A 25,067-nucleotide genomic window follows, 5' to 3' on the forward strand; every position below is an offset into this window, starting at 1 on the left:
AAATTTTTTTTATACTAAAACCTTAGATATTTTCCTTTTATTTGATATCATTTTTTTGAAAATCTAACACTTAACCTGCTCTTTGGGGGGGATTTAAAATAGCAACTTTTTTACAAAAACTAACTTTTTCAACTTAATTTTTGAAAATGTTTCGGAAATACTGCGTCCTTTAAACATATATCAAATTAAAGCTTATTTTATGTACTATAAAATGAAAAAAAAAATTTTTCCCGACGACCTATCTACTATGTGCAAATTGCTGTCAAAATTTAAAAAAAAATGTAATATTTGCGATAAAAATCACCTTCTATAAGGATGTTTTTTGTACTTAAAACTGCCATAACTTTTTCAAATATTAACAAATCAAAATAATATTTTTTTATATTGAAACCTTAGGTAATTTCCTTTCGTTTGATATCATTTTTTTTTGAAAATCTAACAATTATTCTGCTCATAAGGGGGATTTAAAATAGTAACTTTTTTACAAAAATTAACTTTTTCAACTTAATTTTTGAAAATGTTCTGGAAATACTGCTTCCTTTAAACATATATCAAATTAAAGCTTATTTTATGTACTATAAAATGAAAAAAAAAATTTGTCCCGAANTTCTTTAAACATATATCAAATTAAAACTTATTTTATGTACTATAAAATGAAAAAAAAAATTTGTCCCGACGACCTATCTTCTATGCGCAAATGGCTTCCGTATTCAAAAATATGCTATTTTTCTATTAAAATTCTAGGTTTTGTATTTTATTTTATTTTAAAATATCTTATTAGGAGAATATATTGACTTTCATGAATATTATATAATTTAATTGACATAGAATAAAGTTCATAAGACATAAGAAATTAAACTTATTAAATACTTTTTACTTTTTTAAAGTCGAAAAAGTAATTTTTAAATTTGAGTTATCTTAAATAGCCAATTTTTTAGCTTCGATGCGAATTGTTTATATGTAAATACTAATTTTTAATAATATTAAAACTTAGAAGTGATAGAAAAAGTCCTATTGTAGATTTGAAAACATCGCGAAAAGTTGATTTAGAATGATATATTTTTGTTACTGATGAAAGTTCCTTGTAGTTCAGTGCATTTATAGTAACAAACAGTTTTTATTGAAATTTATTGTATCAAGCCTTTTAAATTTTTATACACGTAAAAATAAAGCAAAATACAACTTCTTTATTATTTTTATAATTTCTCTGTTTAAATTACAATATTAAATTATTGAATATCAATTTCATACTAAATTTAATAATTATAATTAGTATTTATTCATATATTATATTTTAAAATCAAAGAACTACTAATTAGGATATAATCAAAGAAATAAGAGTTGATGTTGCTTTTGGAATAATCCACCAATTTCTCTAAATGAAACACTATCTACAGATTTGCATCAAAGCGTTTCTTATGATAGTGATTTTAATCATTGTCAAATATTATCTATACTTGTTCCATCTATGCCTTGTCTACACTGTGCCTCGACCCCACTGTGCTACCGTTTTTTATATTATTTTTCGCAATTTCAAAAAATATTTTAAAAATTAATTTTTTTTAAGAATTTTAGATAGCCATATTATAAATAAGTTTTATAGAAAAATTTTGATACCAAAAATTCTTATTTTAATTCAGTAGTTACATTTATACAGCATTTTGAAATTTGTAAAATTTTGATTTTTTATAAAATTTTCTTAAGGTATCAAATGTTAGTCCATATTATGTATAGTACAGAAGTAAACACTTTACATTATTTACTGGTAACAGTACGCGATTTCTTTTCCATGAAAATTATTAACATTTGAATAAGCATTTGTAATCACATGAAAAAACAATTAGTAGTATAATTCAGATTATTAAAAAAAATTATAGATACATTATCTAAGTCATGTTGAATTTTTAATTAAATAAGTTCGTATGTCATAAATTGAAACATGAATAATAGTGAATAAGTGCATTTATTATCAAATCTCCTAACAGGGAATATCCTATAATAATATAATTACAATGATAGAATCACGCAAATTAATAATTGTTATCACATTTAACTTGACTAACCATATAACACTCGTAGTTGACATACGATAATGTTTCTAACTTTTGTAATAAAGATTAGAGATAATCATTTCTGTATAAAGCGCGTTAAACGTTATTATTATCCATGGAAAAGAAATCGCGTACTGTTACCAGTAAATAATGTAATCAGTGTTTACTTCTGTACTTTACATAATTTGGACTGACATTTGATACCATAAGAAAATTTTATAAAAAATCAAAATTTTACAAATTTCAAAATGCTGTATAAATGTAACTACTGAATTAAAAAAAGAATTTTTGGTATCAAAATTTTTCTTTAAAACTTTTTTATAAAATGGCTATCTTAAAATCTTAAAAAAAAAAATTAATTTTTAAAATATTTTTTGTAATTGCGAAAAATAACATAAAACATATTTTAAATATAGTTCTATATTGATAAAATTGATAAATAAAAAAAAAGTATAACATGTTATGTAGATCATAAGTTATATGAATTGTCAGTTAGATCTGTTCCATTTTGTATATAACCGTGATGACAATAAATTCTAAAAATAATAAAGAAATTTCCGCAAATAAAAAAAACGAGGAGCACTGTTAATTACCAGAAGTTTCTCTCTGGGTATTTTTTAACTAATTAAGTTATTGACATGGACCTATGGATATACGTACAGAAGGTTTCATTACAAACATAACATTATCGACATATCAACGTAATAATTTATACGCTGCCTTAGCGACAGTTGACACCTATTACTAGTGATGAGAAATATCGAATAGAAACTATCGAACTATTCGATAGTTGCTCACTATTCGAACTATTCGGTAGTCATTCAAAAAATATTCGAATAGTAAAAATATTCGATAGTTTATGCTAAAAATAAACTATTCGGTTGTATAAAAACTATTCGAATAGTTATTCGATAGTTTTAAAAAACTATCGAATACTATTCGAATACTAAAATAGAGAGTCTTATACAAAATTCATAATAATATAATGCGTACTTTGGATATTTTTCTAAAGATATAAAAATCGATTAGTAATCCTTCGTANAGATTTTTCTAAACATATAAAAATCGATTAGTAATCCTTCGTACTCAGGGTAGATATAGTCTAGTTTATTATTCTGTTGTAGATATTTTTTTTAACGGATGACGTATAGTTTGAATAATAATTAGTTATAATTTTAATACTAGATAAATTCAAAATACTTTGAATTAAAATATGTGAAGACCCGACTAAATTGACTAAAAATTGTGTAATTAATAGTTTATTATATGTTATCATTGATTAATGATGATTGGTAGATGTTAACATGTATATAACATAAAATATAATTTAACGATTATAATATAATAATTCGACGGAAATTAATCATAAACTAATTGAAAAATACTAAAACACGTTAAAAAAATTTATTATTTCAAAAATCAAGTTTATTTGGTGATAGTTAGAAGAGTAATTTTGTTAATTTAGAAAAAAGTCTGGTCTTAATGCAAAAGTTTTTAATTTAATTTTACTTAAGAAATGAATAAATATTATTGAAACGATTTGTATAAATGTGTTGAGTAACTTTCGATATTATTATGTATAAGTGAATATACCTGAAAAAGCTTACTTAATATTTGAAATAAATTATTTTGTTAAGGATTTAAAATTAAAATCTTTAGGTGGTTATAATTGCTTAACATATTAGCCGCTATATAATCACTGATGATCATAAAAATACAAATTTATTGAATAAAGGGACTGTTAACTGGGCTAACAATATACTTTAATACAAAATAGAGGATTATTTTCTGGTAAAAAAAAAGTTTATTTTGATGTGTTATTATTACTATAGTTCACATAAAGTTGGTAATGCATGCTCATACACCAACACTTTAGCATTTTAAAGTCAAGTTAAAAAACAAGCTAAATTAGAATTAAGTTTACTCGAAAAATTGCTTTATAATAGTTAAAAGTATAATTATAAATAGTGATGAGCAGAATTACTCTTGTTCTTGCGGTCATGGCTTGGTCTTGCATTTCTACGAAACCAAGAACAAGACCAAGACTGTAATAATATCAGCAAGACCAACATCAAGACTGTACTCAATTGACAAGAACAAGACCAAGACTTTTTTAGCAAGACCAAGAACAAGAACAAGACTACACTTGCAAGAACAAGACCAAGACCAAGACTCAAAATGCAAGAATCTTGCAACAACAAGAATAAAACTGCAAGAGTATTGCACTCTTGCAAAAAAAAAAAAAAATTGGTTGTTGGTTAAAATCGTTAAGAATATTAATGACAGATTCAACAATATTAAATTTTACTTTGATTTTTATTGATTACGCGTATTGTTCAAATTAAATATTACCTATGAGCTGATGTTACCGATTAACTTAAAATTTTACAATCATGTTTCAAAATTTATTGTCATTCAATTGTAATTAATTAATTTTAAATAATTAAAGAAGATTAAAAATAAATATTCCGTGCTTCAAACATTATGATAAAATTAGATAAAATTTTTGTTTACTTCTAAAGCGGAGACTGAAACTGGTTTTATAAAAACTGGTTATAACAGTTTTTTTCGGTTTTGTTAATCAAAACCAATAATTTTTAAAAACTGTGTCTATGAACAGAAAGCGATTATTATTTAAAACCGGTTTTAAAAATCGATACATAAAACCGGCGACTGGTAAACTCATAAAATAAATATATTCATGTTCATTATTCAATGAAAAAAATTAATTAAAATGCAAAAAAAATTATCCGACTAGGAGAATCGAAATCGCGTCCTCCCCGACCGCACATCCGCTGCGTTACCATTCGGACAATATTACGCCATCAGTTTAAAGTGAAAAAATACTTTGTTTCAATAACGTCTTATTTTTTTATAATTTAATTTATTTGTTTATTTTTTTTTAATACCCCAAACTATTCATAAAAAAATCATCCATATTGTTTATGCTAATATTAAGTTCTAACTTAAAAATCCTATGGCATATAAATTAAATTTGAATTTACAAACTGAAGTAGATAACTTCGTTATTTAAACCTTTTAAGTAGAAAATTTTTACAAATATAAATGAATGCAAGATTTTGCAAGAGTATTGTGACAAGACTCACAACAAGAACAAGATTTTATGGGCAAGACCAAGAACAAGAACAAGACTAGATTTGCAAGACCAAAACCAAGACCAAGACTGAGTTAGCAAAGCAAGACCAAGACCAAGACTGAGCTATCAAGAACAAGACTATGACCAAGACTTTGACAGTCTTGGTCTTGTTCTTGTTTTGCTCATCACTAATTATAATTTCTTTTAATCCTCAAAAATAGTAAAAAATATTTAGTTATTTTATTGTAAAATAATGTTTTTTAACTGGCGAATATTAAAAAACCCCAGGGAATAAAAATAAATTTTACGATAAAATATTTTTTGATTCGTAAAAATATGTGTTTGTAAATTATTAATTCTCTTAAATATTCTTAAACTGAAATATGCAATTTTGTTTTTTACAAATAATTTGAAAAAGATAGCTTTTTATAAATCATATAAAAGTAATTTTTTTTTCATAGACTTTAACTTCATACAAACCTGAAAAAAAAATACTTAAAAACTACCCTTGATTAAGCCATAGCTTATTTAATTAACTCTAATTTATTATATATATTTCCATTTGAATAAATAAAGTTAACACATATGGTATTTATACCTTATAAAGGACGAACAAAAAATTACTTTATGTTTGATAAAAAATTGAGAAAAGAAAAAACAATACACAATATTATTTTTTGAATAATTAAATGGTTCATGATGACTGCATAATCTGTATACTAATAATTTGCTAGTAATAACTTATATTGCATATAAATATCATATCTTGAAGAAAAATACCTATATTCAACATAAATTCATCAACAACACAGATAAATAGTGAGACTTTTTTTAATGATGAATGATGGGAATATTTTAAAAATATTTTGAAATAAACTATCAAAATTGTTTTATTTTGCGTTTGGAATAATTTATTAATTAAAAACTACCCACAAATTTGTATCGAAACGTTTTTTATGATTTTTTATTATAATATTGTCACAAAAAAATATTTTATTGATTTTAACTATGAAATTGATTACCATAACAATTTTTTTGCTATATAAATAGAAGATTTGTTCAAAATTATTCATAAGTAAAATGTTAAATGAGTTTGTTAATTTTACAAATCTAATTTCAATGATCTTTCACTGTATCTTTTGAATCTATAGGTTCGATTATTCTTTATTTTTTGTTTATTATTTTATTTAGTATTAGTCATTACTTATATTTTTTTAAGTATTGCTGCTTTTATGTTGTGGATGATGTATAAAAGTATTTCACAAATTCACCTTTTCGATGTTTGTTATAGGTAAAACAATATTTTATTAGTATACTTTTAACATTAATTCTTGGCAATTTATACAATAAGATATTGCATAATTTTTATGTATTAAGTAGTAAATAAAGAAATATACAAATTGGTTAACATTAATTATTATAATTAATTTTCATAATACATGGCAGTAAGTATAAAACACATTGAAGGAATGCTTTTACAACAAAATACATAAATGATAATTTATGTATTTTATGTATTATAAGTTTTTTTGTATTATTATTTATTGTATTATAATTTTTATATCGTGCACAGTTTTAGCTGCTCATAATTAAAAGCAATAAATAATATATATTTTTTCATTCTTCGACCCAAATTAACTAATTTCTACTTAATAATTTTAGAAGGCTATTTGTTTCACCGTCGTTAATGATGATTACAAAATCATCACGTATGTTTTGAATTTGAAGCTAAGATTGACTTAAGATTAACAATAATTGTGATAAAGTAAATCTTTCCCAATTTTCATCGTTTGTTTATGAGTAATATGGCCCTGCTGATATACACTGTAAAGAAGATCTGTTGACACAAAAAAAAATGTACAATTTCGAAAACACATTCAAATCACATGGCTAGTTTTTATTTATAGTGCATCAAATGTTTTGTGTTTCTAGTTAATCGATTTATTACAAGAAAGAGTAAATTTTATTCTTTTTTTTGTAAGTTTGTTAATGTATTATTATGGACTTCTTTCTTTCCTTTAATACATCATGTTACTTATAGTATATCTACTAATTAAATAGTTTGGGGACGTATTTAGGAATGGCAGGTACACGTGCCTCCTTAACATTGCCTATACATATGCTAATATTTGAATAAGTAATAAATAATGGATGAGTTTTTAATATCAATTAAGAGCCTCCTAGAGTTTTTCTAGAAATGATAACACTAACAAATTAATTGTCTAAAATTTCATCTTTTTGTTTAATACATAGAGATATAACGTTAATACTTCTTACGTTACGACTGTTTATAATTAATAAAAATGGATTCAATAATATCAAAATAAAAAAAACCGGTTTAACTTGAGTTAATTTCAAAAATGTTTTGAAAAAAATTTCCATTTGTTTTTCAAGTATGTATGTGGTATTTTTTTAACCTCTCTTCAGATTTTATTTTAACTACCTTAACAAAAAAAAATAATTACGGTCCTTATCCAAGAGAATTTTTTTGTAAATACCCCATTATAAATTTCTAAATACGTTCTGGGCTCATTATAATGTATTATATGTGCTAATTTTATAAAATGCTTATTCTTATAAGTTAACATGGAACATATAATTATAAATATCAATGCCTATATTTTAATTTTATTTGAAAAATTTATGACTCTTTTGATAATAAATTGGCCACTTTATAATTAAATTTATTCGGATTACTGTACTACGTGTAGATAAAGATAACAATCAATTTTATTTGTAATATATAATTTATTAGTTTATACAATTAACTTCATTTATCAATTCTTGATGTACTCGTTTTATTATAACGAAAAAAATTATTTAGATGTAAATTTTATTAAATAAATAAATTTGTGTATAATTTTTAATAAATCTAGTTAATCAAAATTTTGATTTTTAATTATCGACTTCACCATACATTAATGATAAAATAATATTTTATTATAATGTGTTTACAATAAATTTATAAAATAATTATTTATTTGAAAGTAATTAAATTAAAAATAATTAGTGATTAATTCAATAATTTATTATTTACATAAAAAATGATTTATTATTAACAAAATTTTTATTTGTTTGTCATAAATTGTCATGACAACAAAGTTTAAAAAAAAATTATTCCTAAATATTGTACATTATTTTGCTGATTAAATATTTAAAGGGTTAATAGCAACAAAGTTTTTTTTATAGAATATAACGCTGTTTATTATATATAACATTGTTGTATCGAAACGTTACTTAATATCTCGGTTTAGTAATGCTCATATAAATATAATTTAAGGTAAAATATAATTTTATATAATTTACAGGTATTTTTATATGGTTCTAACTATAATAAGTTTTTTTAGAGTATTTTTTTAAAATAGTCCAAACTGTAAATTTTATTTAAAAAAATATATATTTGTTAGATCAAAAGTAATTAAAGATATCAAAATCTGATAGGAAATTTTGTATATATTTGTGTTATGAACTAGTATAACAAAACACCTATTGATTTAAACGATTCTAAAGATATGTTAGATTATGTGCAAATAGTAGATATAATGTACATCGAAGCAAAGAATGATTACATTTTTTATACCTACTTAACACAATTTAGGTATGTAATTCGAATATGATTATTTCCATGTAAGATTCAAAATTGTCTGGTTAAAGTTTTTAAGAATTGATCTCTATAATAATTTTAATTAATTAATGTTCAGTATAATATTTTTTTGAATTAAGTATTAAGGTTACTAATTTTAACTATTATAAAGTAATTCTCAAATAGGTAAAATAAAATAATAATTTATTAAAAAAAAAAAAATCCAAATAAAATTAACATAAAAAATTTAAATTATTAATTAACAATTAAAATATATTATATATATATATAGAGTTAACTTTATTATAAAGTTAAAAATCGTTATTAGACCCGTAATTGAAAACATTCGGCGAAGTGATGTCATCATAAAATCCCTGAAAAAATTAATAATTTACAATTAATATAATTTTTATGTAATGATAGTATTTAAGCATAAGAAGATATTGTAATACATAAAGTATGGTGTTTCTTCATACTTAAATGTTACATGTAATGCTAAATGATGATTTTCCAAACAATAAAATTAAAAACAAAATCATACAAATTGATTTATAATTACGTAGTCCTGAGGTAACAAATATAAAAATATACAACCAAATTAATATAAGATGGTTAAAAAATAATTTCAAGTGACACTTAAATATGCAGTTTAATTGACCTGTTCAAAAGATGAAGATTGTTTCTACCATTTAAAACTTCATATTATTTCTCAAATGATGTTGAAAATGTTAGTTGATTATTAATAGATAAATTTTGAATTGCTTTGAACTGTTTTGTAAAATATAATTTTTTAGGAAAGGAAATTTGTAAGAAATAATTTGTCGAATTTGTTCGCTCTAGTGTTGATAATTTGAAGACACTGTAGTTTCCAGGTCACGTATGCGGTTGAATTATACCTGTAGACATTTAGTTATACCTGTCACTTTACTGAGTACATACAGACTTGATGCATAGAAAAGTTTTCTAAAGAGCTATACTGCTAAGTTGTTTTCTTGTCAGGTTTTTACTTTGAGGGATGTTTCGTGAAATCAGATCACAACGAATATAAATAATATACATACATATATATGTACATTATGCCACACACTTTGGTAACATCATTTGAAAGTCATTAGCGAATATAATGTGTAAAATTGGATAATCCGTATTATACTTCCTATTACATTATTAACATGTAAACTTGGATTAACATTAAGTTAAGTTATATATAAATGAAAAATTAATTTTAAAAGAATTTAGAATTTCACCGTTTTAAATTAAGATGAAAACTATGAAGATAATTGATAGAGGTAATTTTTTGACACTCCACGAAAGAGTACAATTGTGTAATGCATAGGTAACTGTATTCAAATAGTGCGCGCCGTACATCTTCAGACTTATACATGCACACATGTTTATTTATTATATTAATGAGTCTTATCCTTCTAAATACTACTATATCTGTCAGCGATCAACCAATTCGATGGTCACACACTGTCCACTATCCTTTCCTATGTATTATCAGGCCGACTTGGGAAACGGTACGGTTATGTTTGAAGAAATCCCATCACATCAGCGTCAACATTTTTCATTGATGGCTGTTATGAATTCATGATGGAAGAGTAAAAAACTTTTTATTTGGCTTGACCATCACAATTATACATTGTATAACACCAACCTCACAATTCATCACCACTTATTGGAAAACTTATTTGTAATGTAGTATTTTTATTATTATTCATTTTTTCTATGCACAGTGCGCATTTTTCATTAATTTTATTATGTTGTTATTTAGATGACCAAGAGGTCAACATATGTTTATTTGAGTTAATGATTATATAGATTTTAACTGCGGTTTGGACTTATGTTCTTTCTCTTTTTTAAATTCTTCTTTCTTTCCTTTACGTGAACTGACAAGTCCTCGGGTACGATCAGGATGAACATCTCATTGGTTCCTCTACATGAATGTAGAGGATACCCATTGACGATGGTGACATGTTCACTATACCCTAACATGCGTTGGATCTGTCATGCACATGTTACAACCCTATTTTATTCTGATTTTTTGATCTTGTTGGTACATTATTAAATTAATTATTTAATATTATTTTTAAAATTAATTTACTTTATTTAAATTATACTTTATCCAGTTAATATTTGATATATCTGCGATTTTTTTCTGATAATGTACACTTAAATATTTCTTATTTGAACACTATGTTAAACTTACATTAATCGTGTGTCGTTATACTATTTAAAAAATACAGAGATATGCCTGAATGTTTATAGATCATTATTATAAAATTCCCTGTTTTAAAGTTATGTGGCATAAATACTAACTTTAACTTAAATAATTTATTGGGTAGAAATAATATTAAATAAATATATGGTTTAGTTTTACATTTCTTTTTATGATTTATGTAGTCAACTTTATTACCTCAAGCATTCTGTAAATATTGTTATTAAAATCTTGATCATAACTTAATTGTTAATACTGTTTTATTTTTTATTTATAACCTTTTTACCCGTAAGATTAGTTATGAAATCAATGGAGCTCCGGATTTGCCTTTGGCTTGCCTTAACTCATTCTCTTCTCGGGGTTCTTGTTTAAATTAGGCTGGTTAATTATGAGTTTAGCTTACAAACGTTTTAAAGTATTTTAATAGGTAAGGTCCATGTCAAAAATTACAATTTTTTATTTTTTTGCAAAATTTGTTAAAATGTTTGTTTTATTCAGAGTTTTACAATTATTCGCACGTTTTACCATTACCCTAAGTTTAAAAAATATTGTTTTCTAAAATAATTTCCATAGTATTCTTAAAATGTACATATGATTCATTTACGATTTACTAATAATTATTATTCAATAGTATTTGGGCGTATCCAGACAGATTCGTTATGTTTGAAGTTAAATTTTTATTTGTTTCAAATTCATTATGAGNAATATTGTTTTTTAAAATAATTTCCATAGTATTCTTAAAATGTACATATGATTCATTTACGATTTACTAATAATTGTTATTCAATAGTATTTGGGCGTATCCAGACAGATTCGTTATGTTTGAAGTTAAATTTTTATTTGTTTCAAATTCATTATGAGGTAACTAGTTTCAAGATTTCATAGTAATTTGTAGGAATACAATTTACTTGAGCTATGTTCCCACGCGATGGCGTGTTTAGTAAAGCAATGCCAAGATAATCAAATTCCCAAGTCGACGGGAGCGTTACATGTGTTATGATTATTTTACTTTCATTTCAAAATAATTAAAAATTACGGAAATCGCTATTTTTGTTTAAATTCAGTTGTTTGGTTTGATGACCCTTATCATTATCTACTTGCACGTTAAAACAATGTGTGTGTACATTCATCTTCTACGATGTCAGTAACAATGGTCTTTGTGCTCTCGTAAAGAATCGTTTAATTGTCACTCTGAATTCTGGAAAGTAGGCGTTAGATAACTGTCATCACCGTATTCTAGGTTAAGAATAAAATTCATCTCATACGAACTGTAATAGTAATTTATTAAGAACTTTTGTAAAACTAATTAGGATAGAAAAAACTTTACAACGCTGCAAATTAAGCAACACCTGGATTCTAGTACAATAGAATTGTTGCACTTTGTTTTGTGACTTATCTTTGTTATTACGACTCACAAAAATGTATCTCTTAAAACATTTTCATGGAAATAAGTTTACTTGTCTCAGTTTTTAATGTGAATAAAAATTTAAATAACTTTTATGTATACAGATGATCCACTAAATATATATCATGCGATTACTTAAAAATTTAAGATATTTCACCCCTTAATTAACATAACAAAATATAGTTCTACCCATCTTCCTATTTCTTGAAATTGTATTAACTATAATTTTTTTAAATGAAAATATACATGTTTAACTAGCCTACAAGTAAGAAAATAACAACTTTTAATTCAGTATTTCGGAAGATGAATGTGAAGCACAGTTCTAATTGTTTTTATTTTTAAGAATTTCTGAACAACTAAGTATCCTCCCGTTAGGATGCAAAACTATTTATATTTTTTTAAATAATAGTTCAAAAGTAAGTATCGATCAGTCATTTTCTAAGTTGGATTATTTGTAAGTTAATTAAACAAGTAAAAAAATAAAAAACTATTTTATTTTAAATAAAAAAACTAAAGTTGATACAATTTTAAGGGATAAGAAAGTGGTTAAACTATATTTTGCTATATTAATTAAAGTATGTAATAACTTCTGAAAAGAAAAAAATATATGTTATCTTATACTTTTGAAGATATTACATGAAACAAATTTATTGGATCATTTCGTATAATATACAGATACTATAATAAAAAATATTACTTTTTTATATACTATTAAACTAAAACGTATAGATATATTTTATGACACTGATTGACTGAATTCTGCACGTAATCAAAACGTGATATTATAGTGAATAACAGTAAATATAATTTTAATTTTGATAATGGTATGTTATATGAATTCGACAAATAAGCGCTAAACAAACACACTACATGCGATAAATGTGTTAGTGTAGAGTAGATTTATTTAATTGTGGACCCATTAATGATACTTTCTGTCTGTTTAAAGACAATTAAAAAAAATAAATAAAAAATTTTATTTAACCTTTTTTCTATGCACATGAACGTAAGTTCAAATAATAAATCGAAATTAATTTAGAGACGCATTATTAATGAAAACAGGATACTTTTTTAATCTAAAATTCATATTCAAAGATTTTGTGCTCACTATTAATACAATTCTGATCGAATTCGAAATCCTTATCAACGAGTATAATTATTATTGTTAATAATAATAAATATTTTAGTGATTTGCGAGTGTAAAAGGGCATTGTTTCATGTTCATGATAAATTCAATTTATTAACTGTAGTTTTGATTGTACAAAAATTACCAACACCAAATAATATTTGTTGGTTTGGGTTGTAATGAAGTTATATATTATATAACTTAATTTAAACATAATAGAGTTAAATCAATTGAAAATAGTTAAAAAAATCATGTTTTTTTTAATTTAGTTATTTAAAACGCTATAAAAACGTGATGGTAAATTATATAACACGTGTATGATTTAAGTGATCAAGTGTCCATTTCCTTATTTGGGAAAAAAATTGATAATGTATTAAGCAATCGGAGTAATCAACCGACAATTGAGTGTTTCCTGATTTCAAACAGCTATTACATTTTACAGCTTTTCGTCTATATCACTGGTTTTTATTAAAAGATAATTATAATTTATTATTCGGTTAATGAAAGGCAACTATCTGTTATTCTACGTTAAAATGTCTAAAGTTTAAACATATACGATTTGATCACTTACATATTCGATGTTGGACGCAGTGGGGTACGAACAAGGATAGCAGTCCATGTAACTTATACCGTTATCATCTGAGTTGCACTCACAAGTCTGACATGTGGGCGCCGGAGCTGACTTAGCTATTCTCTTAGCAAATACTTGTAAAAACTTTTTGCCCGAATTGGGATTTTTAGTTTCCATTTTATAGTTTGAGAACAATGAACCTAAAAGATGAAAATTGTTTCAGATCGCTCTCTCATGATAAACGTACACAATATGCTTTTATGTAAAGTGGCTAACTGACCGTTAGATTCAAGCACGATCGGAGTGCAGTATCCTAACATGGTCTTGGTGAGTTTTACTTGTTTTCTAAGACTGAGATCTCCCTTGAGTGTTTTAAAATCGTTTCTTGTGTAGGCAGTTTCAGCATCGACTCCTGTTGACAAAACAAAAAAACAATAAATAGATCAATAGACGCACATCATTTTGTAGGACGCATTGTAAGATTTTTACACGGCTCTTTAGATCACATCACACACCAAGGTAAACATAGTAGTTCTGTTAAATCGACCTAAACCTACTGGACGTTATTTTATTTGCATTAAAGATGATAAATGTGAAGAGAAAAAGGTTAAACCGTTCACTTATGCGAGGTCTTTGCACTATCGTCTCGTACCGGCATGTCTGCATCGGTGTGTGTGTGTTACCTAATCCTCTTTTTATATTATTATGTACAATATTATCTAATTCGAATGCTTATTCAGTAAATGTATTCTAAGTGCGAACTATTTTTAAATTCGGTTTTGCGCAAACTACTGTAATGTCGCATAGTCATTTGCAAAGTGATCGCCATACATTAAAGTTAGATAACAATCATTTTCGAATACAAATAAATTAATAAATTACCATATGCGTATATGTTGGTCACAAACATTTTTGACATGCATTTATTCATAAAGTTCATACTTCTAGATTTACTTGTACGAAATAATCGCAAGAGATGAGCTAATTATCAACATTCACTAAACGGAAGTATATACTTTAAGGGAACAGAACATGTGCACAGTTGTGACAATTGGTTATTTGTAGCTCATGAATATGTAATAGGTTATTCGGAATTGAATTAAATTGTACAATAAAACTAATATAATCTAAATACCAGAGAAACATTGAGTTATGCAATATAATTTCATAGATGTTTTGACGTCATTATGTTCATTTTGAAACCAAAGGACAGATGCACAAAGAAAATAACAGCATAAAGTTTTCTAAGAAAGTATTAATAATTTAAACATTAATTACGCTAAATGATTTTATTTTGTTTTATAAATTTATAATGCAAAATAATTTAAGTGTTAAAAATCATAAGTAAGATTTAAATGACTCTTGAATGAAACATTAATTCCTTGTATGCAATCGCAGTATTGCATATGCAATACTATTTAACACACATGTACTAAAAAATGTTTTTTGTATTTAAAATTAATATATATTTATGCGCCAGCCTTAAGCATGTTTTATATAACAATATTTTAAACAATAATTATTTATTTTTATTGTTGGAAATAGTATTACTTAACTGAGAAGACGTTAAATATAATCAATAAAAAATCTTTTACTTCTTCTTCCTCGCCTTTGGGGTTGATCTTTCGTATCCTAAACCTCTACTTAAGACAATCTCCTACCTATACACACACAAACAGTATTCATATCATTTCCAATTACAGCCACCTATTTTTCAATCATTATTTTACTCTTTATCCTTTGATGTTTATTTCCATAATCGTTCTTATAGTTTTTGATTTCTCTCTCCTCATAATATGACCAAATCATCTTAATAGATTGGTAATAATAATAATCAGTAAAAATAAATTGAAGAATCACTTTGATAACTCTTATAAAAATAATATTTCAGTCGAAATAGTATAATATTTCATTAATTCCATAACATTTCAAAATTATTTTGTCGAATTCTCAATAACTACTTTGAAGTGCAATACCATGCTATATACCAAAAAATTAAAAATTAAGTTAGTTCCAGAAAAATGTTATTAGTGATTTCCCAATAACATAGAACGAGCTAAGTTTGTTTGAAGAGAAAATGGGTAAAATAAGGGAGTATTAAAGAGGGCAAATTTAATACTTTTTCTCGTGAGTAGTCATAAGTATAAAGCTATTTAAGGGTTTTACTTTTTTGGTTAGAATTTTCTTCGAATTTTAAAAATGATAAATTACTTATAGCACGTGATTGATTTCAAATCCTTGTTTTTAAACGCAAAATCTTCAAATCACTATCAATGTACTTACTAACTTAGAAAAAAAGAAAATTAATATAATAATTGCATATTGATATGTCTTCCAGGAAGCCATTATACATACATACATATATATATACAAAATAGTACTTTCATACTCAACACAAGTTTTCGCAACTCAAATTTAATTCAATTTATTTCAGAAAATTAATAACAAAAATCGTAAGAATAGATATACATTATATAATTAAAAAAAATTAATTATATTTTTTCTTATAAGCATACACGATTTTCATGAAATTGCAATGGAAGAATATATTTCTATTGGCTTAACTTTGAATGGTCAACAATTATTTTGCAAAACAATAAAAATAAACTGAATTTCAATAAAGCTTTAGTATAAAAAAATCTTAATGTTATTACATACATAGAAGTAATTAAATAGAATAATAATCCTAGTTAAGCTATATCAAAAACAAATATATTTTTTAAATTTTATTCAAACATCTTAGTATGAAATAATTTGTCTGTCATTAATAGTATAACATTTTAAATTTGAAAAAAATGATAACACTCCTCCTTCTATAAGAAAAATTCCATTTGTGTCACTACTATATCACTATATTTACTTGAAAACCAAGATGAATTTCAATACGTATTATATGAAATACTTGTAATGATGACATAATAATATAATATATTAATTATATTATTTTTCAAAAAATTACTGTGTAACATTTAATACAGAAAAATTATTATTTATAATTATATTTAAAAATTAATTATTTTTTTATATAAATACTTACCAATTAACGCGTTTCCAGTTCTAGATTTTTCCACAACAAATTGCTTGTTCATAAGTACGTGCAACTTGATACTTTTTTCGGTAATTATTTGGCTTATTACAGTATAATCCAACTGTAATAAAATACAATACATGAACAAAAACTGTCTACTAATAAATCACAAAAAATGACAATACCATCGTATCGGAAGCGTCACATTCGCTGCACGGGAACAATATGAATATTATTGAGTGCCCAGGTCTGAAACGCAATTTCGAGGCATATCTGATGGCGTTGAAAACATCAGAGTTACCTTTCCCTGTAAAACCAAGAAAAATATAATTTTCAAATGTATCAGATATATTTAATTTATATATTAATTTAAATAAATTTTAATTTATTCAAAAATATATATTATTTGAATTCAATAAAATCGAAATAAAAAGTAATAAATGGTGAATTATTTAACCATTGTTTACCATAGTGAATATTGCTAAGATATTGGGGAAACAAAGCAGGACTTGTGAAAACTTGACCATTTATAACGATGCTGTGAGGATTGTCATAAACACCATCGCCTCCGAAGAAAACAGCTGAAAATCTATAACAAACATTTATATCAGGGCTCGAAACTGTTAAAAAATAAAGGATTAATCGGCTTGGGTAAATACCGAATTTTATTTAAAATCGATAACAGGTATAAGATTACCGGTTTTGTAATTATCATATTTTTTAGAAAATCAAAAAAAATAGAAAAAACATTAACTGCATAAACCAGTTATGGGTTTTCGAATTATAAAATAAAATTTTAAAGTATATATTTTCAAATATAAAAATTCGCATTGAAGCTAAAAAAAAATTAACTTGGGTTAGTCGTTTTTGTTAAAAAAACCGATTCTCTAATGTGTTGGATGAATGGTGGTTATAAGTTAATAATTAAAAAAAAAATTCAATTCGTATACATAATACAGTGATTTAAAAAAAAAAAAAACAAGAACCATATTTTTTGATTTAAAAAAAATAAGTGTTAACTAGTTAACGGAAAAAATAAGTAACCAGTACAAGTTCTAATTTATATATATATAATGAAATTAATCGTCCAAACTTTGAAATATTTTATTATAAATACACTAAAACCAAAAATCAATAAAAAAAATTAATTTTCATTACTTAATCAAAAAAAATTGTTTATTTAGGTCGAATATATTAGTTTTTACTATAAAGGCCTTAATGGTTATTATTTGTCCTTTAATTAACAACCCGAAGAAGTATAGTATTCATTTCAATAATTTTAATTAGTAAATTGGTTACCACAATAATGTTTGTCTAAACATTTGTAATCTATGTTTATAACAATAGTATAATAGTATAGTACAGTAGCGCAACTAGGATTATTTTGAGGGGGGTGTCTGCCTCATTAAAATACCTTACCCCGTAACATATTTCAAAATACGTCTCTGGTATCGAGTTTTTGATAAACTAAAAATGCATAATATCACAGATATAAATCTTAAAAAATATATATATATTTTCAAATGTTTGTTTCAGAGCTTAAAAATATTATGTTTTGTTACATATTTATAAATAATTATAAATATAACTACTTTAATAAAAATTACAATCAATTTTTAAAAACATTTTATATTACAAAATCTAATCGTCTTTTTTTCTCACTTAACTGTTTAATAATTTCATCTGTAGTAACTGTAATTTCGCGGTGAATATTCAAAGCTGCTAATCCATTAAGTCTAAATGCTGATATAGAGTTTCTGAGATAAGTTTTAACTCTTTTTAGAGTTGAAAATGACCTTTCAGCTTCACATGAAGTTACAGGTAACGTTAAAAGAATTTTCAACAATTTATACACGTTGGGATATAGATCAATATTGCAATTACTAATTACTTCAATAGCAGTAACCATTTTTAAATTGGTTTCGACACGTAATTTAAAAACTTGATGATGCCAAATTTTTACTTCAGCTAAAACATTTGATGAATTTTCTACATCGTTAGCATAAAATTCCGCCAAATTTTTTATTAATTTTTCTTGTTGTTCAGTAAGAGGTGCAATCGGGAAAAGCAATTGAAAACCTTGAATAATTTCATTATGATTAATAAATCTGTCATTTAACTGACTAATAAATGTATCTAAAAAAGGTATAAATAAAAAAACTTTAAAATAATCTTGAACTGTATTATTGGGAGTATTCTGACTATAAGTGTGTCTTTTTGTAATTCTTGGAATTTTTATCTCAAAATCTAAATCATTTGATTTACTTTGAAGTTCTTCAAAACATTCTAAGAACTCTTCATCGACATTATTCCTAATTGAATTTATTTGAAGTATCACATTGTTGACATATTCTAGAGCTTGAATAAGATCTATGTCAGGTTTTTGTAAGTATTTGCATAAAGATACAGTATACCGAAATATTTTTTTTAAAACAATAAGACTTACATTAAATTCACAATTTTTTAAAGCTAATAATAATATATGAGCTTTAGTAGATGTTTCGTTGTCTGCCCAACTAGTCATTTCTTCTAAACACGAATGGACAGCAGGAAGAAGTTGATCAAACACTTCTACTGAGTCATGCCTTTCAACCCATCTTGTCATACATAATCGTTTTAGTTTTTCTTTATGAGTATTTTCTTGATTCAGTTCTTTGACATGTTTTGAAAATGCAGCTTGTCTTTTTGGAGTATTTAAAAATACGAAAACTTTTTCGATTGTACCCATAGTATTTCGAATGGATTGTACACCGCAAGCATAAGTTATAGCTAAATTTAAACTGTGCGCACTGCAATGAACATATATAGCAGTTTTATATTCTTTTTTTATGCATGATTGTACACCATTGAATCTCCCACTCATCGATGCAGCTCCATCATAACCCTGTCCTCTGATGTACTGCATTTCAATTTTCATGTCAGTAAGTTCTTTAATAATTATACTTGCAAGTGCGCTTCCACTTAAGTCCATAACAGGTACAAATTTTAAAAATTGTTCTTTTATTATTTTACTTTTAGAATCAAAATAACGAACACATAACGAAAATTGTTCAATGCCAGCCACGTCTGCCGTTTCGTCAGCTATTACCGAAAAACATTTACTATTATTGATTTCATCAATGATTTTAAATAAAATAATATCATGACAAGAACTGATAATTTCGTTTTGAATCTTCCAACTTGTATACTGCGCGTTTTTTGCACAATTTGTTCTTGCCAATTCGTAAGATTCATCACCAGACAACTTTGTCGCATTCATATGAAATCGCATTAAAGCTCTAAAGTTACCGTCATTTTCTATTGGGTTTTCCGTCGTTAGCATTCCAAAATCCCGATGTCCGCGTAAGGCAATTCCCTGTCTTCCGCAAAAAACCACAGATTCGATTACTGGAATAATTATTTTTCTATTCAATTCTTTCTGCATTTTAGAAGCTTTATTTAATTGTAAATCTATTGAATCTTGTTTTCCAGCTTCAATAGCAACAATGTTCTGATACTCTTCAACTGCTTTGAGGTGATAATTACACTTTTCGTGAATATTAAATTTTTCTATTGCTTTATACCAAATTTTAAAAGGCTTAAGACTAAAATTACCCAAAACCTGAGAACCTCCTTCCGTTTTATTAAATATAACACAATACTTGCAATACGCGCCGTCTTCTTTATGTGAATACGCCAACCAAATCCATTTCTCCAACCAACTAAATTGAAACTTCAATTTTTTTTTGTTTTTAAATTCTGTTGTTGGGAAAATAAATGTTTTTTCTGGGGTCCATGTGTTTTGAAAAAAATCTATTTTTTCTTTATTTGATAACTTTTTACCAACACATAATTCAATATCAAATAAACTAACCTGCAGATTATCGTGCTGACAATGTACATTTTCTATTTGTTGGCTTAAATCATCTTCCGGACAAAATTTCGCATTATTTGTATTTAATTCCTGCCGCGGTACTTTTTTGGCAAAAAAGTCAGTTATACTTTTATTAACACGTTTACTCATTTTACGAAACAGTATATTATATTGTAAGATTAGAAATACAAAACCTAATCACGTTTATATAATATCTTATATCGCACATGCACACAAATACGTAGATAACTCAAAGAACCGACACTGAGAATAAATATCGGACAACTGATGTTATTAATTTATCAATATTATTAGACTTAATATAAACTAATAATAACTTAGATGGCCACGTGGTCGGTTTTCGTATTACAAATTTACATCAATATCTAATTGCCTATCATAAAAGATAAGAACCTGAATAATGTAAATTATTTCTAAATATAATAAAAATAAAAATAGTTTACATCAAGATTCAAATAATATTCTTATTTTAACCAAGATAAATATTTCTGAATTTATACATAAATTATTATGGACTTTCATAATAATATTTTAAACCATTTGTTCTGATAAATCGTCTGCATTATGAAGACTGCAATATTATGATTTTTATGTTATAAATTTAATATAAATAGATCACTTTTCAATAGTTATTAAATAAAAAATACGGTCCAAGGGGGGTGTCCAGACACCCAAAACACCCCCCCTGGTTGCGCCACTGGTATAGTATATATAATGTGTATAAGCAATGTTGTATAATAGGGTTATAAATTTTCAAATGTGTAATAGTTTCATTATTATTTATCAACATTATGATACATCGACAGAGCTATTTTTACAAATTTATTTGGATGCTGGTGTATCAGAAAAAAAAGTTTACTTGTTGTTAGTGATTCCGATATCGTGCAGCTCTTTAATAAGCAACGTCAAAAGAGTAGTCACGTTTTGTTTTTCAGAGAAATTTTTGTTGCACTCCTTGGCCTCGATGATGAATACTATGTCAGCTGATGAAGGTACATGGCTACCGTTGAACTTTAGGAAATCACCTTCGGTTATTTCTGTATGATTGGCGCCAGAACATCTGAAATAATATTTTATGATTTTTTTTCTTTTATTAAGACCATGTTTACGAAATTATAACCTCTAAAAATATCTAAGGCCAAATATAGGTTTTATATCCCGGTATCATACACATATAAGTAGTATTAGTTAAAGGAAATTGGAAACAACTCCCACAAATTAAAAAAAAATTGAAACCTCTCAAGTTTGATGTTTGATTTGTCAACAATAATTAGTTGTATTAGTTACATTACCTAATGCAATTTGTGGGCACTCTGACTGGTAAATTTTCAATGGAGCACGTTTCACTGTACGCAGTTGCCGATGTACACGTTTCATTTCTGTTAGTGTTTTTCAAACATAAATCATAGTAAGGGTTTGGGTTGATCTAACAATAAAATAAGTTAATTTAAATTAAAATTCAATAAATAAATATAAGTAAAGTAAAGTAAAATATGACTTGTTTATTTTTGTTTTCAATTGTAAAATCACTATCTAACTAGAGTGAGATCAAAACGTCATATGAAATTTACATTTTATAAATTAAATTATTTCCAGTTAAAAAAAAAGTTTGAAACTAAATTATTTACCTTTATGTTTATTTTGCAAAAGGTAATGATGCAAATAAAAATTCCATTTTAAGGTTTATCTGCAAGTTTATGATACGTTTATCTAGTAAATGTAATTCGAAATTCAATAGCAATTGTTTTAAAAGGTCACAATTATAATTTAAATTAATTAGCTGGATAGACTAATGCTACCATTTATTTTGCATCACAGACAATTTGGACAAAATGAATACTACAATTATTAGAACATGTTCATAAAAAAATTAATCATGACCTATAAAATTTGGCTATTAAAACAAAAATTCAATACGAAATCGAGATACATAAAGCGTGGATAGATTATTCACTTAAATATTGAATATTTTATAAATATATAATACGGATTCATTAATAATATAATTAAAATTATATGATTTACTTTACAATATACTAAGGGTTATTAGAAAGTTTTATTTTAGAGATATTAGTTTACCACAGAGAAACATGTAAACATTGGGGATGTTTTATGTTTGAAGTAACTATCACACAGTTCTATAATTTGTGGGTTGCCTATTGGTCTTCGGGGATTAGCTGAGTAAGCACTACAACTTTCATCATTTAACGCCCAACTTTCAGTGAACTTGGACAAGTCGGATTCCAAGTAACCACTAGACGTCAGCATATCATCACTAGGTTCGTAGTCTAGAGTACCTAAAAGACCAGCCGTTTTTCCATAATACCACCCTAAAAAAATCGATTGAGTTTATTATATCAACTAAGTAAAATAAAAAACAACATGAAATTATTTTTTGTAGTTTTAAAATTAATGAATATGAAAAATTGATGATACCTTGAGTTGAACCACTTGGATCTAATTAAAAATTATAGCTGTATTGAAATGTAGATACAATAAAGAGATTATTTCACCGAAATGAGTTTTTATTTTAATATAATGGAATTAGAATAATTTTTGTCCTCTTATATAATGTTTTATACTTAACTATTGTTAAATATGTGAAATATTTGTAATAAATAATAATTGTTGATTTCAACATATTTAATTGAATAAATTAAATTGATAAAATATCAGCATATAGAGAATATGAACATTTTTAAGTATATTATGTTTGTTACCTGATACATGAAACGTGCAATATTGGAAGTTCATATTGCATACAAGCGATATACCTTTTTCGTTATCTACTATAAGCATTTCGTTTTCATAATAGATAACAGTGTTGTTTAGTTGTAATGGGAGCTGTTTTGTGCTGTCTGGCAGTACTTTGACGTCCTAGAAAAGATCAAATTTATTATTAATAGTATTAACTAAAAAAATAACTCGAGACCAGACAGTACTTATAGTATAATCAGAGATTAGTACGATCTCATTTATTTTTAAAATTAATAGATTAATAAAAAAAAACCCAGTACAGGGGGACGCGGCACAATGGAGACGTGGCATAATGATATTTGACAGTGATTAAAATCACTATCGTAAAAAACACTTCGATGCAAATCTTTAGATAGTGTTTAATTTTAATAAGTTGGTGGATTATTCCAAAAGCTATATAATTATATAGCTTATAATCTAAAATAATCCAAAAGATTATAAAAGATTATAATCTGCAATTTCCTTATTTATATCCTGATTAAGTATGTTGAATTAAAGAAGTATATAAATATTATTTCTCATAAAAAATTTTTATTAATCCATACATTTTTCAAAAAGTTATAACATTTTAAAGTTAAAAATGTAAAATATAAAATCGAGAATTTTAATACAAAAATAGCATTTGGTAGTCATTTTCACCATGAAGACAAAATAGAGTCCGAAATTTTTTTTTTATAATAGAGTATGGGGCGTGGTGGGCACGGTGGTCACACTAGTTGTTGACAAAACTCTAGTGTTAACGCGCGCCTACCGCCGTGGGTGAACGGATGGGTGACCATGCGTGCACTTCAATTTTTTTTTTTTTATAAATTTAATCCTTCACCAGCCCACAAGGGGGATTCAAAATGACAACTTTTTCACAAAAAATTAACTTTTTCAACTTAATATTTGATAGTGTTCCGGAAATACTGACACTTTTATATATATCTTAAATTAAAGCTAATGTAATATAATTTATTATAGAAAAAAAAAATTTCGAACTTCATTTTGTCTTCACGGTGAAAATGGCTACCGTATGCTATTTTTGTATTAAAATTCTCGATTTTATATTTTACATTTTTAACTTTAAAATGTTATAACTTTTTGAAAAATGTAAAACCATTATCCTAAACTTCTACTTGACACAATCTCTATTCATCATATACACACTCAAGATCCGTTCTTATATCGCATACAATTACATTCCTCCATCTCTTTTTATTACTTTTATTGCATAACATACCAGAGGCTTCTCTCCACTTTAATTACCCGCACTTAATCTCATGTCTTACATCCTCGTCAATACCACTCTTTTGCACAAATGACCCTAAATACTTAAAACTTTCTACCTCACCAATCACGTCCTCGCCTATTGTCACTA

General features: G+C 25.5%; 1 protein-coding gene and 1 long non-coding RNA gene across 3 annotated transcripts in view; one reads left to right on the forward strand and one right to left on the reverse strand.

The window, feature by feature from the left end:
• LOC126898666 (uncharacterized) overlaps nucleotides 1-25,067 on the forward strand; it is a 46,461-nt gene that overhangs the window by 17,833 nt on the left and 3,561 nt on the right. The window lies entirely within an intron of this gene.
• LOC126898616 (uncharacterized) overlaps nucleotides 8,953-25,067 on the reverse strand; it is a 59,884-nt gene continuing 43,769 nt past the window's right edge. For both annotated transcript variants that reach the window (XM_050672854.1, XM_050672855.1), the window contains 10 exons: nucleotides 23,671-23,827; nucleotides 23,030-23,280; nucleotides 22,243-22,376; nucleotides 21,810-22,010; nucleotides 17,544-17,665; nucleotides 17,262-17,383; nucleotides 17,086-17,197; nucleotides 14,329-14,460; nucleotides 14,049-14,248; nucleotides 8,953-9,105 (listed from right to left, as the gene is read on the reverse strand). In XM_050672854.1, the coding sequence (XP_050528811.1) occupies nucleotides 9,043-9,105; nucleotides 14,049-14,248; nucleotides 14,329-14,460; nucleotides 17,086-17,197; nucleotides 17,262-17,383; nucleotides 17,544-17,665; nucleotides 21,810-22,010; nucleotides 22,243-22,376; nucleotides 23,030-23,280; nucleotides 23,671-23,827 (1,494 nt within the window). In that variant the 3' untranslated portion in view covers nucleotides 8,953-9,042. The remainder of the gene's footprint in view (nucleotides 9,106-14,048; nucleotides 14,249-14,328; nucleotides 14,461-17,085; nucleotides 17,198-17,261; nucleotides 17,384-17,543; nucleotides 17,666-21,809; nucleotides 22,011-22,242; nucleotides 22,377-23,029; nucleotides 23,281-23,670; nucleotides 23,828-25,067) is intronic.

Source organism: Daktulosphaira vitifoliae, unplaced genomic scaffold (genome assembly GCF_025091365.1).
Source record: "Daktulosphaira vitifoliae isolate Bord-2020 unplaced genomic scaffold, ASM2509136v1 Scaffold_2, whole genome shotgun sequence".
NCBI classification, from domain to species: Eukaryota; Metazoa; Arthropoda; class Insecta; order Hemiptera; family Phylloxeridae; genus Daktulosphaira; species Daktulosphaira vitifoliae.